Source organism: Humulus lupulus, chromosome 1, assembly GCF_963169125.1.
Source record: "Humulus lupulus chromosome 1, drHumLupu1.1, whole genome shotgun sequence".
In the NCBI taxonomy this organism is placed as follows: Eukaryota; Viridiplantae; Streptophyta; class Magnoliopsida; order Rosales; family Cannabaceae; genus Humulus; species Humulus lupulus.
Window position 1 is genome coordinate 38,661,554 of NC_084793.1, and position 23,469 is coordinate 38,685,022.

A 23,469-nucleotide genomic window follows, 5' to 3' on the forward strand; every position below is an offset into this window, starting at 1 on the left:
GATAATCAACTAAATTATACGTGATTCAAATAATCTATATTTACATTCCTATTTTTAACTTTTGACAAAACACAAGGTCCACAAATTAACTTAAAAAAATGAAGGGTCCAAATGGGTAAACGACTAAAATACAAGGTTCATAATGATGTGAATCCTTATAGAAAACATAAATTATATATATTTATATAATAAAATTTTTATAAAGAATTTTTAACTTTTTGAAAAAATGTATGATTTAATTTATAAAAATAAAGAATCAAAACGAGTAATCGGCCAAAATCGATCCATAAATATGAAAAGATCCATTTATTTTAACATTGGAGTTTGTTGGAAGTTAGAGGAATACTTGGTTAAAAGTTGATATCATCTAGCAATTTATGCTTATGCAATTCCTTCTTCCTCATCTTTTCTTCCATTAGCCACATTGGGGTAGACTTTGTGGTCTTTGTCATGATTGCATTCTTACTGCTACAACCTTGCAATCTCAACATGTTCCTTGTAATAATTCTTGCTTCTTTTGTGGTTGGTCTCGTGATGATGTGTTATATGCTTTGTTCCTCTCTCTTTTCACTATTTAAGTTTGAAAGTTGTTCAGTTTTTGGAGCATTGTTAAGCCTTGCTTCTCGACATTATGCAATCTCTCATTTCTGTTTTGTCTCATACTCTCTTATACTTTCTTCAAATTTATGGTTTTCGGGGAGCATAGGCATGATTCTTCTTTTCAAGATGCACCTATGCTCCTTCAGGCTACCTTGGCAAGAGTGATGCATATAGTTATATTCTTAGGAACATGAGAGTATTGTTATCTATTATATATTTGTAATACGACTCTTCAGCAGGGTCGAAGAGTTTTGAGTCTTAGGAAAACTTAGGGATTATAAGTCATTTTTGTAAAAACTTTCTAAAGAATTATAGTAATTTTAAAATAAATTAAAAAAAAAATAGGCTCTTACGCTAAGTGGCTTATGTGGCCCACAAAATAACTCCTAATAGTGTGAGAAAGTAAATAAATATCATATTTTTAATTTTGTAGTAAAATAGTCTAATTATTTTTTTTAATATTACATATTATCAAATATGTCATTTAGCAAATTATTATTTTATTATAAATATTTTAATATTATGGTATATGTGTATTAGTTTTGTTAAATTAATTTTTATTTTAAAGTTATTTTGATTTTTTTCCGTTTTTTATGAGTTGTTGAATGATATATCATATCACAAAATACATATGCTGAGTTGAAAAATAATATACCAATAAAACTTACAAAATTATTACTAAAAAATATATATACTATCCTAACAAATTTATATATTACCATTCAAATATATATAATACCATGATACAAAATTATATACTACTATTATGTACAATTTGATGAAAAAAACTAATTAAACAAAACTAATATATATATATACCAGTCATATGCTCTTAAATAAATAAATAAATTATTAAAAATGACAATTTAGGTAATCAAGAATGTAAAAGGACATTTCTCAATAATTTAAAAAATAAGGATATTAATTCTTGATGATATTGTTTTTGGTCCTATATTATAATTTCTCTTTCATTATTCTAATCAATTAAGAGCATTTGTTCATTTGTAAAAAAAAAAAAATTAATAGTACAGTTTTTTTTTTAATTATTTGGGATTTATTTTATAATTATTTAATTTTTATAAGTTTTTCATATATTGTTAAAAAAAAAAAGAAAAGTTTTTCATATTGTTCTACTTGCAAATTTTATTGGCTGATAGTGCTGCTAGAAAGCAGAAACAGGTGACGATAACGAACACTACAGTCAGTTCGTCCGTACATCAGTGGTGTGAATGCAGGGAGTCGAAGCTTCGAACTACTTCTTTCCCCTATGGAGTTCGACTCTGTGATTGAATTCTCTAATGCTCCCGCTGTATGTGTCTGATTCCACCACATAAATTATTTATCATTTCATATTTACTTTTTTTTCTTTTTTTGGTTCAATCAGTTGTAATACTCACACTCTTTCGCTTATCTATGGAAAAATGAAGGTTTCTAAAGGTTGCGTTAACGACTGGGAAGCTTTCTCCAAGTGGAAGCCCTCCAATTGTGATCTCGACCATTTGCTGGTAAAATTGCGTGTCTGTGTTTTAATTTTTTAATTTGTTTATTTTAAATTTAGCTTAGGGATAGTACACTTGAGAATTTGGAACCCCATCTCTTAGAATTGTTTTTCTTTTTTAATGGAAACTTATGAACGGGTAGGACCTTTTGTTGTGGAGGGGTATGCTATCTAAATATGTGTCCATCTACGGTGATCTTAGAAGCCATGAGAGGGTGATTTCATGTTCCTTCCGTTGATGACATTGTAAGCTCTGGAAGCTCATTTTCTGGGATCTTGTTAGCCTCACAACTTACTTTCCCTGCACCTGTATTTTTGTAAGTTCCTTTACCATTTTTCGATTTTATTGGTTTCTGTAAGCAACTTTTGAAAATTTCTGTTGATGGTGCCAGTAGTAATTTTGAATTGGAAAGCCATAGGATAGCATAGTCTGAATCTGTAAGAGAAAACTTTATTTTTGTCATTTTTATGAAAGTTCTTTTATGCTATTTTCTGGAAAATAATAAACCATTATTTTCTTACTATTGAGAAACTTGTGTTCTTTGCAGTGCTTTTTTGGCCTCCTTCTGCCAGTCCCATGTTTTATCCTATGCCTATATCTAGGGAGGCATCAAATCACAGGTAGTATATTTTATGGATTGCTCGTTGGATCTAAATTTCTCTTGCGCACGTCCACTTCAAGAAAAAAAAATCTACTGTGATTGGCTGTGTGATAGTAAACAGGGATCCGTTCTTGCTGTCTTCAACGTTTGATTATTTTTTCTTTTCCAATTTTTCTGTTTTTCGGTTTTGTGGCAGTTTGCTTGCCATAGAAAATCCACATTTATTAGTTTATCCACAAGCCAAATGCTTAATGGAGTACTCACAGAAGATTACTCTCCATGAAGACGATGCCCTTTTCATTTCTGAAGGATGATAACTTTTAATTCACATCTATGGAACTGTTTATTTGATTTGGAGCCTTCTTGTTCCTGTTATAATCTTATGTCCTCTTTAAAAAATATTGTCACCATGACCTCTACCTATTCTTGTTTCACGCTCATTATCTGCCATCCTGGTCTCATTTCAATGGTTTATTAAGTTTATGTTCATTTCTATGAGTGTACTGTGAATCCCCTATCTTGAGCAACTTGAATTGATGTGTGCATCTACACGTGCTATGATCCTTGTTATGTGATTTCTTTTCATGGTCATATTTTTCATATTCACTCTATTTTGTTCCTTGAATAGTCTTTCCTGCGATGATTTTATATTTATTGTAAGTTCCACCAAGTGGATAGTGATGATTTTAATTATAGTCGTTAACTTTTGGTGGCGGTACAATCATGGTTTTAAAAAACTACTGAGGCTCACCTCGAGGCAAGGCTATCAAAAAATGCCTCTGAAGATAAGCCTCAGCAGGTTTAGTCAAGGCTTAAACCTCTCATGAGGCTTACGGCTCTGAGGTGTTTGAGGCTTAAACCACACATTGATGAAGTTTTTCAGGATTTTTTAAATGTATTTAGTCTTTATAATTGGGTTTTTTATTCGGGCTTTCATTTTCTGTAAGTATTTTTAACCATTTTTGGCTTTTAAACTTTGTCTATATCACAAAATAAACCCAAACTGCTAGTAGTAGAGTTCTTATTTTCTCCAGCCTCCATCTTTAGAAAATCTCAATAGTGATGATAATGATCATGAATGCAGCAAAAAATAAAATAAAATAAAAAAGATAATGATCATGATCATGAAAATGAGGATTTCTTGGTCTTTTAAGTTATTTAAGACTTTAAGCTCTACTCTTATGTTATAAATTAGACTTTTTAATTTTAAACATTTGATGAATTTAGTTTATGGTTTAAGACTTAGAACCAGTAATTTCATGAATTATATGATTTTCGTTATGCAATTTATGTGAAGTTTTATCATTTTTATGATGTTTTATGAAGTTTTTGTTCTTAATGTTGAGGCTTATGCCTTGCCGAGCTAAAGCAAAATGCCTTAGTTCCCTATTAATCTTTTTAAAACTTTGGGTACAATATTATGTTGGGCATGTCAACACATGGATGCCTATTATTTGCGAAGAATATTAAAAAGGTGGTGGTTGATTTCTTTAAATGGAATGAATACTAACTTGATTGCTATTTTTATTTGTTTGGTATGTCATTCCTTCTTTGAATCTAACTTTACATGAAAGATTGGTAGTAGACAGGTAAAAGGTATTTATTTTACTCATATAGTGATATATGTATAGTGTATATGAATCTATCCACACTCAATTTCTATCCGAATAAACCTATTTTAAGTTAGCAGTATATCCGAATGCTGGGGTGAGTCCATGAGATAAACAATATTTCTAGACTGCAGTGTTCCTTGACTTTACAAGGATATCCATTGGAGTGTTCGTACTTTGTTTGCTGAAAATTAAAACATTGGTAAAATATTCTATTAGCTTAGCTTCCTATAAAAGCTTTAGGATTATAACCAGACACCAGTTACCACATTGTCTCTCACATTTATTTGTTGAAGTTACCAAACTGCTTCTAGTAATTAAAATTTAATGATAGCTAATTACTGTGGATTTTTTTTTCCCATTCCAGTTTTCATAAAATTTCTTAATGTCCACAACTGATCTTGGGCCAAATGTGGCTTACTTCCACTAACTCTAAGTTTAACAAATTTTTAATGAAATCTTTCACTTCTTTATCCAATTTGTTAGCTATTTAACTTAATTTATGCTAACCTCTGCTTTTATTGAGCACTACTAAATATTTATTTGCACATTTTGAATTAGAACAGAATGAAGTCCTATGTAAAGCGTCGTCTGCAGAGATACAGAATATGAAAAGGCATACATGTGCACTGATTGGTAATGAAACAGGTATTCCTAGGAATTTATGTTGAGATTTAATTTGATTTTTTCATGGAGAAAAAGTTGGAAATATGAAGCTCTTTTAATTTGATGTCAGATTGTAGCACCCGTGAATTTGATTAGCATGTAGAAAAATGGGTTTGAGAGGAAGAGAGCTGGAGCAGAGAACTAAGTTGAATGATCTGGAATCAGATGCCATTCAGGCTCTTCACGATTGGTTTCTTTATTTCATGGCCACATGAGTACTGCTGATTGTGGTGAAGTTATGAACTTGTCAATCTGGATCAACATGCAATTCTGCTGTTAGTGTTGAAGTTGAAGGTAAGAAAGCTATGCAAACTAATTCCTTTGGCTTAGCAGATGACCCAGTACCTAAAATTCTGTGGAACCTTGAACCAAGTACTCTTGAAAATGTCTTTCTTGCCATGGTGGTGTGTCTATTACCAATCTATTTCGCATATACAGCTCAAGTCCTGTGTACATCTAAATTTGCATCTTGGCTACAAGTTAAAGTATTACATTTCAAATGCATGAGAGAATGGGTTTGATTCCTCATGGGAACCAATTTGGTGTTAGATTTGTCTCCATCTCAAAGATTGTAGGGTTCGGTGAGGGGACAAATATGAAAACATATTGTACTTCAAGGTGTCTTTTTTTAAATAATTGATCCCATATACTTGAAGTGGGACAGTTTGGGAACAAAAACACAGTGAAGAAAGGTTTTGTTTTCTTTACTATTTAGCAATGTTTAACGAATGCGGAAAGGTGGCAGTATTTTCTTTTGGCTGGCGATGCCGTTTTGGGAATTTAATTCTGGTATGGTAAAGTAATGTTCTGGAGTTGTTTGTCTTCTTCTATTTTGTTTTTTTGTTCTTTTAATGGTTGTGGGGTTAACTGTTTAGACTAAGACTACTGTGTTCAAGAATAACATGCCTATACTTCGGATGCGATCAGAGTATAGGTTTCTTGAACCATTGCGTAGAAAGGGGATCTCTGGCTCAACTCCTATTAGTAATAACAATTCAGGTTATTAAACTACGGAGAGGCTAAAGTTTCAATATGCAGTAAATTTAGTTTTCATCACGGGTAAATTTAGTTTTTGATTTCTTGAACCTTTCTTAAGTATTTACTTCAGTGCCTATCTCTTTTCAGCACAATCTCCCAAGAACTCTGGAGGCTTTAATACTTCACTTGCTTTCACCAATAGCAGAAGTCCTTGAGGTGAATTTGATGAGCTAGATCAACTGACCACTGAGGAAGATCGGTAAATGCTACTTTTCATAATTCAGATGGAAATTTTTCCCATACATAGTGACAAAGGAAAGGCATCTCTTTGCTCTCAATTTATTGGTCATCAATTCAGAAACAAGTTCTACCAGGTTCTCTGTGGTGCCTTTTATGACCAGTTTCCTGCAATGAATGCTATTCTAAATGGGAAAGAATCATTTGCACTCCAGGTAATGAGTGATGTGCACTCGTTGCAGCTTGTATTTTCATATTATATGTGACTGTCACTTCTTACAAATCATCTCCTTGTTTCGAAGCTTCAACGAATATAGCACTCCAATTTCATGTTGAAGATTGCAATTGCAGGCTTGTTGAGTTTCTAAATACACTGTCATCAGATTTGATAATATTACCGCACGGTTTTGAGAATTTATTTAATAGTTTAATTACTATATTTGATATCTTTGATTATGTAGAGATATTGCAGGCTATAAGTTTTCTTATATAATAGTGTGTTCTGTGATGCTTTAATGATTCAAGCTCTCTTTAACCTTTTTTTTAGTTATAGTCTATAGTAAAATCTGTTTCAAGCATCCAATATTGCATCAAGAACGAGCAGCCCCCTTATACTGTTTGGGAATTAGACATTGTCCATGAGTGAGTTCCTATGCTAATAAAATTAGAAAATGCCACTTCTCTGAAACAAGATCCCCCTTCTTTGTTGAGGTCAAATATGAGTCATGACGATAAGAGATGGGAAAGAACAAAATTTGATACTTGTGCTTGTAGGGTATTTACCATTTCTCTATCAGAGAGCTTTGAAACTAGAGTTTCACTAGTTTAACATCATTGAAATAGAGTTTTATTAGTTGATAAATGTATACATGCATGCATCTGGGTTTTGGATGTTTCTTCACATATGGGTGCTAAAGTTCTTAAAATTCTTGATACATACAAAATATCTGTTATTTCTCCTGGATCTCTTAGGTGTGCTTTGTTTTGCATAACTCACAGTATGACATCTATATCTTTTTCCTTTTAAATCCATCTCATTACAATTTTGTGATCCAACAATTCTTTTTGCCAAATTAGATTCTTTTGTTCCTTCCCCTACCCCCACCAAAAAGAAAAAAAAAAGAAGAATCTCTTTAGAATTTTCTTTAAAGATACATTCGTTTTGATTTGGTTTCTTTATATTTTTGTCTTGTTAAGCATTTGTTTTCATCATCATGATCATCGTAGTGGATGTCTGTGCAATCTTTACCTTTGAGTACTTTATATCTTTTGCTCTCTGTATTTTGGGAGCTACTTGGTAACTGAAAACTTGTAGGTTGACTGATATTCCAAGCTATTCATAATAAAGGATTGTTTTGCTATAAAAGAACTGAGCTAATAAACTTAACACTCCAATCTTACTCAGAAAGGGGTACTTTGAAACTCTGGGCATACTCAGCTTAGAAACTTACTAATTCTATCCCAACTTTTTTTTATAAATAACACATAATTAGAGATTGAGAATCTAAAGGTTCTTCTCGAGGACATATACGATTTTATCACCCTCTATTTTACTTAAAATCTTCCATTTTATAGTTTCAATAATTTCATGTTACATTTGACGAGTCAGTACAAATTACGAGCTCGTTTTTAATCAAAATTAATTTTAATAAAATAATAATGCTCTCATTATTATTTATTTTTATACTTTTTAATAAGCAAAACAAAATAATTTTTAAAAAAAATATTATTGTACTTTTTGAATTAAAATTTAATTATAAAGTATTTTAAATAAATTATTTGTTAAATAAAGTAATTCCTTAAACTGTTTAAAAATATTTCATTTTTTAAATAATTTCTTTTAACAATTTTAGAAAAAAATATTTCAAAAAGTAAAGTAATATTTTTTTAAATAAAATATTGTTTAAGATTTTCAAGTGTTAGATATAAAAGTAATTTCAAATAAACAAATGGATAGTATTATTTTCTTATTAAAATTAATTCTAACAATTTTTAGGCATTTTTTACTTATTGGTATAAAACAAAAAGGTGTAATTTACCATTATTAAAACGACAAATATGTAAGTGTATATTTAAGCAAAACAAGTATATACAGTATATGTGTATGCATTTCACTACAATTATAATGTAATAAGTTCATTTAAAAAATACTATTAATTTAGATATCCCAAGTCGTCTTTGAGTAAATTCTGTAATTAATTGATTGAATGCACATTACACACACGAAAAAAAAAACTCTAAATTTTTTACCAGATTGAATTTGAGAATAAAAAGCTATTAAAGTCTGTTTTTGATGCAGGTATTCAAGCTGGAAAAATATTTGGGAGTAAATTTTGTTGGGTCTATAATTCCAGGGATCAAATATTTGGCACACTACTTTAAGCAAATTGGTCCCTCCAGAATCTTAAGGTAGCAAATCGATGCATATTCACTGTAGAACCTTTTCTTCTCTTGCAAGATATTCTTGCATGTGATATATATTCATCAGTTTTTTTTTTTGGTAGAATTAAAATCATCGCTAATTTTGACTAGAGCTGTAATGCTGTATGAGTCGGATGTCCACATGTTATGTTATCTAAATTATAGATGTAAAAAATCTCTGTTCAGTTTTGAGATCAATTCTCTGCATTCTCTCAGAAATTTCTTGCAGTTGGACAGTACATATAACTTCAGTATATCTGTCATGGAAAATAATGATACTTTATCACTAGCTTTCTTCAGTTATTTGTTGTTATGTTTAATTTGAAAACATTTGAGGTTTAGGACACAAACAGAATAGGTTTTGTCGAATAATTGAGGAAATGATATAATGCAAGTATAGGATAGTACATGGCGCCTAATAAAATCTAGAATGAAAGGGACATTAAGATTTAAGGGGTGCATATATAGTACTAGAAACCATATGTGGTTTAAGACCTTAAACATGTCTGTCTCTTTAACCTTATTACTTGATTGGTTTAATTTATTTAAACTTAATGGAATTAGATTGGAAAAAAGCAACTGACAGAAGCAAAAACATCGTATAAGTCTCAGATTAGGAAGTGCTGATGCATAAACATTCTAGGGATATATGGAATAAAAGGGAGTTGAAGGGAAATATGCAGATGAGGGATGGGAAAAAGAAGAGAAAAGCACAGAAAAGGAGGAGTTGTGTAATAATTAGGACTGGAAGGAAAGAAAAGAGGCAAAAAGAAGTTTTGCGGAGAGGCAAGATTCTCTGGTGGAAGATGACATATGTGAGTAAGTTGTGAAAAGTAAGGAGGAGGGAATAGAAGGGAAGCTTTTAGTTTGTCTGGTTGTGCAGCCAAAGTTTAATATATATATATATATATATATATAAAAGTGTCTTTTTTACTATAGGCAAATGGCATATATTGTACCTTAACCCTGCAACTAACGTATTTACTTTCTAAAAGCTTGGATATACCATAACCACCCAAGTCCCTCCTCCTTTCGTTAATCCCTAGGCCTTTTTCTATTTAAGTGGATATACTGTGTGGGGGAAAAGAACTTTGGTCACCCCACTTCAAAATTATTGACATTATTTCAGCAGTGGCAATATTAGCTGATTTAGAAAAGAAGGTAAAACCATTTTGATGAAACCCTTTCATAATAGTTAAGCCTTAACATCATAAATGTGTTATCCAATTGTGGGCAATCAATCTAATGCATCGACAGCTTTTATTTCTGTCTAATCAGGTAATCTCCAAGTCATCCATTGTACACCTGAGAAGAGTTTAATATATATATAAGGTTTTGGCGATTCAAATTATGTAATGAATGCTATTGTTTATTGGCTAAAAAGGCATCAAATTTGCAAGTTAACCCTGTTTATGGAATGCTGTCTTTCATAGTCATCGATATAGATATGTATGTGGAGAATATGCACAGAAATTGATAAAGGGTGTAATCAAGTGAAAAGAAGACTGAGAATTGTGTGTGTTTTCAAATTATTTTCAAAGTTTCAATTGAGCATCTTTTCCATAACCGTTGACATTTACCGTCTTTAATTTTTCTTTTTCCCTCCTTTCTTTTCTTTTTCTTTATCGTTCTTTAAGTTCACTAGCTAATAACTATATTGCTAGAATTTTCTTGGACCACCACCACACCGAGCACAAAAATACATACACCATCAACTCAGTTTACCTTTCTACTCATGCTTACAACAAGTTTTACAGCCTCTCTACCCTATCTTTAGAAAAAGGCTCTATCAAGTCCCTTTGAAATTCATGCAATTTCTAGCATCTAAAAGAAAGTAAAGTGAAGAGAAAAAGAATTTCTTGGGAAAACTTCATTCTTGAATTAGAATGAAAAAAATAAAGAGGAAATTTATAAATAAAGCGAGTTTATCAAATTTCCAATCTTTTTGCTCAATAGTTGATGCTCCCGTGGTTATCATATGAGCTGGAAATGATTTTCTCTTTCAATATTCTTTCATTAAATAACAAATAAAGACACAATGATATTGACCTCTATCTAGACACCCCCTTTGAGTTTTCATAATTTTTTATACTTGGACTTTGATTTAATCTTAACTGTGGCCTTTTGTAAACCTAGCTAGGGCATTCTCTAGTTAGCTATATTACATTATGCTACATATTACGTTTAACATGTCCACTCTCACGGACTTGCATCCCAATATACTAAGTCCTTGTGATTGGTTTTGACGATTTTTTTTTAGTGGAAAAATGTGACACGCTTTTCTTGGTCAAAAACAAAGAATTGACAAGTTTTGCGTTTGAAATGTCTAATGTTTTATATAATAAATATTTTAAGTGGCATTTATTTATTATATATATACATGATCTAGATATATATATACGTACGTATATGCAAATATATATAGTTTAAAATTCTTGTTATGAAATTAAGTTAACTTTTGAATTTTCTTTTGCTTATTCATTTTTTTCCTCTAAAATATTGTATAAATAAATTCTGATTCATTCCACATTGCATACATATATTGTCTCTTTCTTTCTCTATAGGAAAAGGATAAGTTTTATAATGAATAGTACAGATCAATCAATTTGTATCATTACCTCCATCCATATACAATAAATTGAAACAGAAGATATATATGTTTGCATTTCTATAAAACCAAACAAAACCAAAAAAAAAAAAGAAAAGAAAAGAAAAGAAAGAAAAATGGTGGGTGGGGGTGTGCAAAAAGTCTTTGGGATGATAGAGTGGAGAAACTTCCAGCGAGAGAGACCAAAGTTAGAAAGTAGTCAAATTGTGAAAGTTAACTAAGGTCAAATTAAATCAGCGTAGGCAACTTATAATAATAACGAGTCATATATTGTGGACTGTGGATTGTGGATTGTGGTGTGGTTTAGTCATAATATAATTTCAAAGAATTAGGCCTATTTACCCAAATAATTTTCCTTTATTTTTCTAAAAAAACAAACAAACACTATCACTGTCAACATCGTAGGGCACGTACGTCAATCCCAAGAGTACAAGGTATGGCCCTCTTCTACTGACATGCTCGCCTCATTTTTTTTTATATATTTAATATCTATGCATTTTCTATGTCACGCCAACCTTCGTTTTAAAATTCATTAATTAGTCACAGCTGGTTTTGCTCTTTTAATATCCTTAATTCACCATTTTCCTTACAGCAATTTGATTAATGTAGAGCGTAACATGTATTCCATGCAGAAATAGATCTATATATACATTCCAGGCCATGCAATATTTATAAGATCAGAAAATAAGATCATATATTCTAATTACGTCTGTATGTAATATTCATTGTATATAGGGTGATACAGTGCACCCAAAAAACGCGTGCACGATCCAACCTGTTCATGTTTTTGACATCATTCTGAATGATTTTCGGACAGTATATATTATAATTATTTAAAATATTCTGAGATGATTTTTTTTTTATGCATTTAGAAAGTATCCAATTTAAATCTTCAGTATTATAAATTATTGGACAATTCTCGAAAAATTTATTAATACTCTAAATATATAACTACAAAATACACTGTCATAAAAAAAAAAAAAAAAATTACTAGCAATCATCTAATTGCTGAAAACAGGAAAAGTTTACCGTACACCCAAAAATAATAATAGTTAACTTTTTTTTACATATATATAGGGATATTTTTTGTGACACGTACTAATGGTCCTGTATAGGAAATTCCCATTTGTTACTTTCATTTCAAAAGGAAGTGGCATATGTAAGTTTTTTTTTTTTATGGAACCAAATGACAAATTTTATATCATTTCGATGTTTTTATACAAATTCTAATGGTAACAAAAAGAAAAAAGATCTTGAGCTTTAGCCCTACATCATTAGCTTCATGTACAGGCGTATTTAAAATATGTACATGATTAGTAGAGTATACGACGTAGTTTCGTTTTCAGTCTGCTCTCTTAGATAAATTGAACACACATCAAACATGAAAAGATAGATACATATCAATTTGGGGTACGCTTTATTTGAACATGACAAATTCATATAATACATCCGTTGAAAATAACGACAAGGTGTGGGCCGAGTACTTGTAACTCAACCTTAAGGCATCAATTATTGATTTCAGAAAGAAAAACGTACCATATATTGTTCTTCATCTTTTTTATTTTTTTGTTTTGTTCTTTTTTTTCGAAAAAAATAGTCATGATATTAATCATAAATTAATGGAACCGTCTTCATTTGTATTCCTTGCTCTTCGGTGATATTAATATATTCTTGCTCCATGAAAATTAATGGTTGTTATGATAAAAGGGAGTGATATAAAATCCGTGATATAAAGAAGAAACACATATTATTGTCTTAAGTACTAGTATTTTATGATGAAATGATCATATGTTAAATAATAAGCGGACAAGAATTCTCGAGGGTTAATATTTTTGCACGTGATCACATTTTTGTCTTCACATATTGAATAAATAAATATTAATAAGATCATAAATAAAAGCAGCTGAAGAATAAAAACATGAAAAAGCAAGTACCAAGAACTAAAATAGGTCGACTAACAATAACAATTGATTAAAAAAAATGTCGCAAATAACGTCATCTAGCAAAACAAACAATAATAATTAACGTTAAGAACTTTCATATAGAGGAATCAAATGTTGTTGTCGTTTAAGCAAAGACATGTAGTAATTTACTCTTTTACCCCTCGAACTCAACAATCAGCCCAGGTTTGCGTGGCAGCCTCCACGAACCCGAAAACTTGGGGCTTCATCAGTGAGCTGTGAACTCGTTGATCGAAAGGCGGGAACTCTACGCCCCCGGTGTACGTTAGCATGTCCTTAACGTTAGCAGAGCCGTTCCCCAAACTCTCGCCACCACCACCACCACCACCACCAACAATAATATTGTTATTACTATTATTATTATTATTGACGTCAGCAGTCAAACCAAGAAAGTCCCTGGTCAACCGGTCGCTTTTACGCCACGTGGCAAGGTCATCGGACGTCAACCCACGTCCGAGGATGAACTCGTTCATCACGGGATGGCGACTCATCACCCTCCCGAACTCAGTCACGTGACCCACTGACTGATCGTGACCTTGGCCCTGGCAGTGCGCCCCAGACGCCACGGCCCCGACTGTGGCAGCCTTCTGGAGCAGCGCAGTGGCCGATAGGTGTGCTGACGTGGCCGCGTTGGAGGAGGCCATCTGTGAGCTGACGTGGAAGGCCTGGAAGGGTGAGCCAATCAAGCCCTTTTGGGGCTCCGGCTGCTGCGCTGTAGAGTCTTGGAAAATCATCAACGGCGGCTGCGAATGCGGCGGCGGTGTGGGGAAGTGGTGAGTTTCAGGCTTGATCATGTGGAGCAGTGGACGTGGTTGAGTGGAGCTAGGGTTAGGGTTTTGCTGAGGTGTGTCCCAAATGTGAATGGGCTGAGGAGGTTGGTTTGTGTAGTTGTGAGTTATTGTAGAGAGAGGGAAGAGTGGTTGGATTGGGTTTGCTGCCGCCGCCGCCGCCGCTGCCGCCACCGCTGCGGCTGAGAGTCTTGCGCTTTCTTCGGCTAAAGCATCACAGAAGGCTCTGTGGGTTATGAAGCTATCCTTCCTGTATAAACAACAACATATTTATTACTGAATTTAATGATCGATATACACATGTATATATATATAATAAATATCTGTAATAAAGATCACTTGAAAGTCCTGCATGTGAGATGCATGGATCAAAAGAAGCATATCGATCGATAGCTTATTACCATAAAAAAAGTAGTGACATGAAAAATTGTTGGTAAAATAAAAAAAGTCATAATTAGAAGAGAGAGAGGAAAATATGTATGTATACATACATGCAAATTAAAGCAATGGAGATGGGATGTATGGATAATGTCATAAAGGAATTGCCAATTGGGAATTTTGGTAAATTGAATGAAACAATATTGGTCAGCAATGTACTACTGACCAGAGAGTGGGAACTCGTGCATGGAACACACTAATTTACAATATCCATGCGAAACCTAGCTAGAGATGGATTAGGAGGCTGGGAAATGGAAATTTTAAAGCTCACCATATCATCAGATATATTTTTCAGATGTTATCAGTTTTCACAATGATGATGAAAATTCAGAGAGTTTCTGTGCGCTCTGCATGTAAATAATGACATTCTTCTACACTATTTTACAACAAAACTTATAAATAATATTTTTTTAAAAAAATATTTGTGTCACGGGCTGGTTTTCTCAACTACATACATGAAACCCAAAAGTAATTAGCCATTCTTTAACTTTTTCTTGGACAAGCAGATCTCCATGATTATTTTCGAGACTGCAGTCAAGATATTGAAAAGTACTCTTTTAAATAAATAAAAAAAATTAAAATTAGTTCGATTGAGTGTATACGTAATGAAGAAATTTCTATACAGTGGAGTGCATGCTATTATGTATAAGAATAATGGTGTTGAATACATCGATCTAATATCCTACGAGGACGTTGAGATATTAACATTTATAATTATTAATGACGCTATTACTAAAATAAATAAAAGCATGATTTCTTTTCTAGTTGTATTATTTAAATTCTTTTTATATTTTTCTTTCCAAAACACGAAAATTGGTGCAGGGTTCAGATATTATTCCAGAGATATATAGCTTTCGGTTCCTCCTCTTGCAATGTTCGCAGTTGTGACAGATACTTGCATTAGTGATGTCTATTTCAGAGCAAATAAATATATATTCCATGCACAGCTTACCACTCTTGGGTCATAAGAACAAATATATATATATATATTTATAAATTTAATAATAAGTACTGGAAAACAAGACAACCAAACAAACAACCTCATAATAAAGACAGTGCTGTATAAGGATATAAATTTCCATATTTGACAAAAGACCACTTTTAATTTTGTTGTTAAAAAATTAAGATGGAGAGAGATGAGAAATTAATATTGATCAAAAGGGTATATGATAAAATAATTAATTATTAGTTTGTTTTTTTGGGGGTATTTTAATGTACCTGGAGAAAAGGGTTCCACAGTCACATCTATACTCTCTGGTACCACAGGTTTTAGAGTGAGCCTTCCAATCAGATTGAACAGCATAGATCTTTGAGCATTTTTCACACTTCCACTTCTTCTCTCCATGTTTTCTACAATAGTGTTTCTTTATGCCCGTTAGATCTCCAAGAGCCCTTGAAGGGTGGTGATGAACACACGTGGGCTCAGGGCAAACATATGCTCTCTTCTTTATCTCTTTGCTGCTCCTTTGTTTAAGCTTCCATGGAAGGTTATGGCCTCTTCTGTGGAGCTGAAGGTTTTGGTCTCTCTGAAACCCTTTGTTGCATATCTCACACACAAATCTATTTGTGGCTAGAAGAGTCCTTGGAGATAATGCAATCACTTCAGCATCTGGGTCTAGTATAGTAAGTAAGTACCATATATATGAGGTCAGAATTCAATTAAATAACAATATATAATATTCCAAAAAAAAAAATTAATTACCATGAAGATATCAGTACCTGGGTGTCCAGGGAGGCTTCTTTTCTTCTTGACTTTCTGTAGTTGCTGATCGTGTGGATCATTAATAATAATAATATTATTATTATTAGTACTACTATTATTATTATGATCAGAAAAGTGTGTAACTAGTGGATTATTATTATTATTAATGAATATTCCCCCAAAATCATGGACTCTAGTACCAGAAGAAACACTAGCTTCCTCAGACAAATTAGAAGTAGAATTAGACATGGCTACTGAAAACATTGCCCTTGGAAGAAAACTCCAACAGAGAAAAACAAATCACTATATTATAAAATTAGAAAAGAAAAAAAATGGACCTGAGAGTAAAGCTAGCAAAGTACTCTGATATCTCTTTGTTTGTTGTATAAGATATGTATATATATCTTGTTTTCTCTCTCGCAGCTTTAAGCCCTTTTTTCTTCAAGTACTATTGCCCCACTTTTCACACCACTCAGAAAGAAAAAAAAAAAAACCAGCGGAAGACACAAACAATCGGAGCTTAATTTGGACTACTCAACAAACCAAACAAGGATTATTTATATATGAAAGATCATCATGATGATCAGATGGCAGAGAGCTAAAGACACATCATATGTTTTACATATATAGATATATAGAGCCACAGAAAGGTTTCGTCTATTGGGTGGTAAAAGCAAATATATAATTGAAAGAAAAGAAATCTCGTGAAGAGATGATGATGATGGGTTATTCTCCAAAGTCGCTATCTAGGCCATGGATATTGCTTGTCTGAACATCTCTGCAACACAACTATGTACAACTAGATCACCGTTTATACATCTATATATCTCTTCTCTATTCTCTTTTCTCTTTCTCTTTCTTTCCTTTAAAACTCATCTCAAATATTCAAGGACATAATACAAAAACAAACTATCATCTCACTCATCCAAGCAATCCAACATGGAAAGAACAGATAATCAGATATGGTTTATTTGCTCTCTCTCTCTCTCTCTCTGGAGTGTTTTCTCTTGAAGGCTCAGCTGGGTTACCTCTTGACTACCCAATAACCCTATCCTTTTATCTATTTATGTGCACATATATATATATATATATAGATAGAGAGGAAAAAAATATTACAGTACAGAGGGTGATATGATTACATACAGTGGCAGACAAAGAAAGAGTTCAGAAAATATATATAGAGAAAAAAAAATAAAGTTATAAGAATTCTGTGAATGGCAGAGAGAGAAAGAGGTGGAAGAGGAAGCCAGCACAAGCAAAGACGAGGAAGAATCCCAAACCCTACTTCTTGATATTTCGACAATTTTTTTTTTGCTATATTAATTTGATTTTAATATTTACTGATTATTTTTCTTTTGAATTCTGACGTTGCCACTTTCTGTCTTTTCCTTTTGCTCCTGTAATAAAACACCCAAACTCTAAAAGGCCCTTGATTTGAATGGAATGATATATTAAAAGGAGCTATTCTATATAGCTACAATTTATATAATATAGGGCTTATTAGTTTGAGAAGCTTAAAAAGCTTGTTGGGGTGGTAAAAAAAAGGCAGAGAGATTATTATTATTATATGGACCGACCTTATATTGCCAACCTTTTTTTATAAAAACCCCACTATAGCTATACAAATATATACATGATTGATATCTATTGATTGACTCAAACCACATAGTACTACTGTAAACATTATTATAAACAAAAACAATTATGTGAACTGCATTTATATATGTACTTTACTTTTATTATTACCTTTGTTCATTTTTTTTTTCAATTCTTTCTCGGGACCCTTCCGTATCTATCTTTACATGCAAAAGATGTATATATGTATAAATATATATATATATATATATTAATGGATAATAATAGAGTTATATTAGCAAGAAAGCTAGTTAGCACAGATCTGACTGATGAAAAGTAAACCATATATATTCTAATTTTTATTATCATATATAATAACAATTTTTTTCGATCTCCTACAAAATTTTGTCATTTCTTATATTTTGACTAAAACTACAATTACCCTCCTTTACTTAAAAGGTTTTATTTTAACTCAATTGATCTCTGTCTTTATCATTAATTATCCTACAGTTGAGGTTTTGCCCTACCTTTTGGTCTCTTTTTTTGTGTGTTGTTATATGTATATTCTCTTACATCTCCTAGTGCACAGTAAAAGTGCTCAAGCAAACCCCACTCAAGAGGGAACTTGTGAAGGCCTCTTCTTTTTTTCCCTTTTCCTCTTAACTTTATTTATTCCAAACCCAAAACGAAAGCCATAGAGGAAGACAAATTGTCCTCTTTGTCCTTCTCACTCACTCAAAACTAGTAAAGATTGATAAAAAATCTTAAAAATTTACGGTTAAAACTGTCTCTATGGGAGTTAATATATATATATATATATGTATGTATTTATTGAGATATATATTCCCTTCCCTTTAGAAAGCCGCGTGAGCTAAACAAAATGGGTAGCAACCATGCAAAACCAATCCAGAAGACCATAAGGCGTGTAAGGACATAGGCCCCATATGCCTTCACATATATAACTTTGGTGGGCTATACATATGAATATGATGCCATAAAAAATTCTAATAATGAACAATGTATGTGAATGAAATCCTTTTGGGAATCCAATGTGGGTTCTCTTTTCATCTCTAGCTAATAGCTAGCTACCTATATAATTTAATAATCTTTTGAATATACATACTGCAAGGGCTTTTTGAATGAGATTTTCATTTTTATCTCTATTATTCCTTTCTTTTTGGATAAGATGAGATTTATGTATATTCTTCACTATACTTGATTTCAATCACCTTTATTATGGCAAGCAGATTCGGAGTACATTCACCCCAAAATCAATACACTATCTACGTTTCTCGTCGACATATATATATATATATATATATATATGCATCTGCCCTTTCACTCTTACAATGAGATGCATCAATATTTGTAAATTAATACAATAAATATCGTTTATAAGTTACATTGTTAGATAAATTATTATCATTTCTACTTTGGCTAATCTGTGGAAATAGATCATTATTTATGATGTTACTTTACAAAATGATTTTGTTTTGATATTTTTTTGGCAAAATCATTTTTGTTTGGAATCCAAATAGAATTTTTGGAATTCCCGACAAGACTGTTGGTGGTGTTGATGAATACTTTGTAAAAAATTATTGTGAAAATTAATTAAGTGATTATAAAAAGAAAGGCATTTTGTAAAATCATCCATTATATAAATTATTGCTCATTTGAAGACCATTGATGATAAGATAGGCCGGGTACGTAGACAAGATAAGCTTTTCATTTTTTAGGGAGATTTAATAGTGGTAATTAAATTTTATATATTATTTCAAATAATGTTGAGTGAAGTAATAATAATTACCCTTGACAAAAATGCCAAGTATATATAAATATTTTTCCTCATATATTTAAATGGTATTATTTACTATGTACCCTAAAAACATTACAAAAAAAAGTTATTAAGTATGCAGATGTACGTAGTGGACACATCCGAGAGGGAGAGGGAAAGAGAAATAAATCCAAAGTGTAGCAACCCCCCACGGGAATAAAATTTAATTTTGAACCTTATTACTTCAGGGAACTGAAGAGCACGTGAAGGTAATGATATATAGCCATGTATAATAATTATAAATATATATATATATGTCTCTGTGTAGAAACAGCAGTATAATCTTTGAGTAGTGTAATTGTGTTTGTTTTTGCTTATTATAGCTCTCTGTTCTCTGCATGCAGAGAGAGAGAGAGAGAAAGAAGCATTGATCGTATTATATATTGAGGAATGAATGAGAAAAAAGAAAAGAAAACTATATGGCCATGCGGGCCATAGTTGATCGATCACGGGTTTTTCTATTAAGAGATTCTCTCATGCAATAAACTCTTGTTATTATTATTATTATTGCCAATTGGAACCCATAAACAGCCATATTTATACATTCAACTACCTCTATTTTTGTCTTATTGCATATTCTCCCCTCCCCCTCTAGCTAGGACCGGCCTCTCTATACTACTCTTTCTTCAATCATACAATCATTTCTTTTATTGAATAATCAATTATATATATAGTAATAAAAATCATTTCTCATATATATAGTCTTCTATTCTACATGTATTTTTATTTATCTCTACATTAATAATTAATTATGACCTAGCTATCCACTCTGTACGTACGTACTACTGTCCAGTGTCCAATATAATCAGACCTGTGATCAAATATAACATGACCTCAACTAGCTGTTCTGAAAAATCATATCGACCTCTTTTATATATATATATCTTGTGTTTGTGCCCTACATATATATTATCCAAATAATTAATATATTCAAATACGACTTCTCATGATGTGATCTGGTCCACTCCACACCTTATATGTGAAAATTCTTGATTTCCATTCATACTAGCATGAATTATGAAAGTCACATAATATTTTTATATATATATATACTGCAAATTAATACATATAGGTATCACCACAAAGTATTAATTTTTTTTTTCGGCATTTAGATAGATATAATTTTTTTTTTATATATAATAATGTATATTGTAACTATTTAGAACATTTTACAAATTTTAAAAAAATTATGAAAAATTTATAGTACCAAAAACAAGATTTAAATTGTCTATTACACACGTGCCTCTTTTTTTGTGTGCGTGTAAAATATGACAATTTGAATCTTGTTTTTGACTTCGTAAACTATTCATAATTTATTCAAAATTTGCGGGATGTTCTAAATAACTACAATGTATATTTTTATATAAATTTTTTTAGAATTATATCTATCCAGGTGAAAAAAAAAAATGCATCAAACAAAAAAGTAAATGTGTTCTTATCACTCCTTATATATATATTGTTTTTTTTTTAATATTTTGTCGCATGAGCTTCCAGCACTCCTAATTATACAATCAATTATATAATTAATCAATAGTATTTGTTTTTTTAAAATGCTTTAGAAGAGAATGACTAATTTTTTTTAAGTCTTTTTTCTTTTTTGTGTTATGAATTTGAAATCCGTGAACATATTATATGTACTACAAGCGAGTTAATTATAATAAATTAGTGGTATCGTGTTTATGCTTCAGCAGTTTAATAGATTACCTTTTTTTTATTCAAGGATATTTTTGGTGGTTTATCTTTCTTTTTTTGACAAAAGGCAGTTTATCTTTATTTTTGTAAATTAGAATTTATAGTACAAAATTAAAAATTGTATAAATATAAACTTTAAATTCAAACTTCAAATTAAATATAAACATTTTGCAGTAACTAGCTATATACTAAACAACATTCGATGATAACAATTCACTACAAAAAAAAAAAAGTACTTCGAACAGATTTAGCGGCGACGCCTAAGAGAATCACCGGCGACATGAATAATTGAATTTTTCAGTGAAAAAAACGAGGGAGAAATTCATAGTTATTTTTTTGCTAACTGTAACGCCCTACTTCCTTAGAGCCGTTACTAAGTGAGTTTTAAACATGCTTTTAACTTGCTAATGGAGGTTTTAGGGCAAACATGTAATCAAATCATAATCAGAGTCATAAACTTTGAAAATAATTCTATTTACTGAAAATCATAAAACGTTTAACATTTGGGATCCCAAAACATTGTTTATAAATATTTACAACCCAAAATATATTTAAAGTCGACTAAACGACAAAATATGGTTCTTTACAAACGACTTCCAAAAAAATACCCCTGGCTGTGGCAGCCAGGCAGACCAGACATGTACGCACCGCCTCACGCTCTCCATACTCATGGTCGGTTGACTTTCTCTTTGCCCTTACCTGCACCACAGAGCACCCATGAGCAGAAGCCCAGCAAGTAAACTCCACATAAACAGATAATAAATGCATATGAACCATTTAGCATGTAACCAATTTGTCCATAAACTAAACACATACGACCATGCCGTCTCAGGCGCTTTACCAGGCCTTGAGTTGCGGTCTACACCGTAAGGATATCCCAAGTATCCTTTAGGATCTAACCCTGGCAACTCGCACTCCGCGTGCTAAACGCTGCTCCCAGCCCTTTGTCGCTCTTGGCCTTCACCGTTCCCGGCCCTAGCCGATCATTCACATATATGCATACACATCATAATTTAAACATAACTTAAACACAAACTAGCACATTTAATGGGCTACACCCAACACATAATCATATAGGGCCGTGCCCTGCAACACAACTATGGGGCATCGCCCTGCTCTATGGGTACATTAGTTTTCTTACCTGTGTCCCGAGCTTCTTGAGCACTGAACCCTTGAGCACGATCCTCTACTCCGAGCCTCACTGGGAACCTAGTCACAACACATAAATAGTACTCCCATTACTAACTATTTTAAAAGAATCTCCTGGAACCAAACCTGAGCCCTCGGGACCTCCCGGAACCCTACACAAAGTGGCGAAAGCGTCCCCCGAGCCCCCTGGGCAAAAGCCTAAAAACCACAATTTCCCCCTGCCCTGAAATGGCCTAGCGCCGCGGTGCCCTCTAATGAGGGCCGCGATGCCCAAAAAGGCTCCCTTCCCTTGAAGCTGCCTAGCGCCGCGACGCAGAAGAACAGGGCCGCGGCGCCCCTTCGCAAACCCAGAAATCTGGGTTTCTCTCAACGTTTTCCCTGAGTCAAAGCACTCCCAAACCAATACCAATACATAACTAAGTCCCAAATTCAATTCAAAACCCCCAAATAAACAATCTAACAACTCAAAAACATCATCAACCAACTCAAACACACAATCAAACCTACAATTCATAACTTGGTTTAAAACTTCAGAAACTTAAACCAAGCCTTTCAAAACTTAAACCTCCCTTTGAAAATCTTAAACCATACCAGATAAAGACTTTCAAATATGCATGGAATTCATACCTCAAGTTGAAATTCGACCTTGAGCCACCACCAAGTCCACTTCCAAGCTTGACACCCTTTGATTCTCTAGCTGAATTCTACAATTGCTAAGCCAAAACCCAGCTTTCAATATTCAACCTAACCTCCAAAATCAAACTTGCAAGAAACTAAAATTCTGAGATGATGCCTTACCTCTGGACAAATCTTGGCCTAAGCTTGACTCTAGCTGCCCCAAACTCAGCTTTCAACTCCTTCTTTGATCTCAAGAAACTCAGCTCCAAACTCAGCCCTAGACCCCTTCTTCCTTTCCTTCTTGCTTCTTCTCAAACATTCAGCAGAATTCTTGAATTTGTCTAAGTGTAGAATAATGTGAATGACTATCCTTCAGCCAAGGTTATCCCTTCCTAAATCCTAATTACCCAACTACCCTCATTTTTATTTTAGTTTCTAACTAACCCTCAAGGCACTTTAGTCCTTTCCTTAATCCCTTGCGAAAATACCACT

General features: G+C 32.4%; 2 protein-coding genes across 10 annotated transcripts; one reads left to right on the plus strand and one right to left on the minus strand.

Annotated features, from left to right (window-relative positions):
- The first annotated feature begins 1,718 nt into the window (after positions 1-1,718).
- On the plus strand, positions 1,719-10,099 carry LOC133791430 (uncharacterized). Of its 9 annotated transcripts, XR_009874172.1 has the most exons (9): positions 1,722-1,909; positions 2,028-2,105; positions 2,242-2,415; positions 2,647-2,719; positions 4,877-4,958; positions 5,047-5,270; positions 6,102-6,406; positions 8,491-8,600; positions 9,891-10,099. XR_009874172.1 is itself a non-coding variant. In XM_062229361.1 (6 exons), exons 1-5 carry the CDS (start codon positions 1,868-1,870, stop codon positions 5,070-5,072), a joined length of 306 nt encoding a protein of 101 aa, XP_062085345.1. In that variant the 5' UTR covers positions 1,719-1,867; the 3' UTR covers positions 5,073-5,270; positions 6,102-6,607. The 9 variants fall into 9 exon arrangements, 1 of the variants encoding a protein (XP_062085345.1); XR_009874171.1 differs by lacking the exon at positions 9,891-10,099 and having other exon boundaries at positions 8,491-8,831; XR_009874173.1 differs by lacking the exons at positions 8,491-8,600; positions 9,891-10,099 and having other exon boundaries at positions 2,242-2,344; positions 6,102-6,607.
- A 3,067-nt stretch (positions 10,100-13,166) lies between these two features.
- Positions 13,167-17,456, minus strand: LOC133791451 (protein indeterminate-domain 12). The gene is made up of 3 exons (XM_062229381.1): positions 16,127-17,456; positions 15,626-16,022; positions 13,167-14,219 (listed from the first exon to the last, which is right to left on the minus strand). The coding sequence occupies exons 1-3, from the start codon at positions 16,371-16,373 to the stop codon at positions 13,331-13,333; spliced, it is 1,533 nt and encodes a 510-aa protein (XP_062085365.1). The 5' UTR covers positions 16,374-17,456; the 3' UTR covers positions 13,167-13,330.
- Positions 17,457-23,469: the final 6,013 nt, after the last annotated feature.

What these genes read in the sequence shown, in the direction of transcription:
- LOC133791430 (XM_062229361.1), top strand. Translation starts at nt 1,868, where the DNA reads ATGGAGTTCGACTCTGTGATTGAATTCTCTAATGCTCCCGCT. An exon ending in AATTCTCTAATGCTCCCGCT is followed by an intron (nt 1,910 to 2,027) that starts GTATGTGTCTGA and finishes GGAAAAATGAAG; the next exon opens with GTTTCTAAAGGTTGCGTTAA. An exon ending in AGGGAGGCATCAAATCACAG is followed by an intron (nt 2,720 to 4,871) that starts GTAGTATATTTT and finishes ATTTTGAATTAG; the next exon opens with AACAGAATGAAGTCCTATGT.
- LOC133791451 (XM_062229381.1), bottom strand. Translation starts at nt 16,373, where the DNA reads ATGTTTTCAGTAGCCATGTCTAATTCTACTTCTAATTTGTCTGAGGAA. An exon ending in AAGCCTCCCTGGACACCCAG is followed by an intron (nt 16,023 to 16,126) that starts GTACTGATATCT and finishes TTACTATACTAG; the next exon opens with ACCCAGATGCTGAAGTGATT. An exon ending in TGTGGAACCCTTTTCTCCAG is followed by an intron (nt 14,220 to 15,625) that starts GTACATTAAAAT and finishes TTGTTTATACAG; the next exon opens with GAAGGATAGCTTCATAACCC.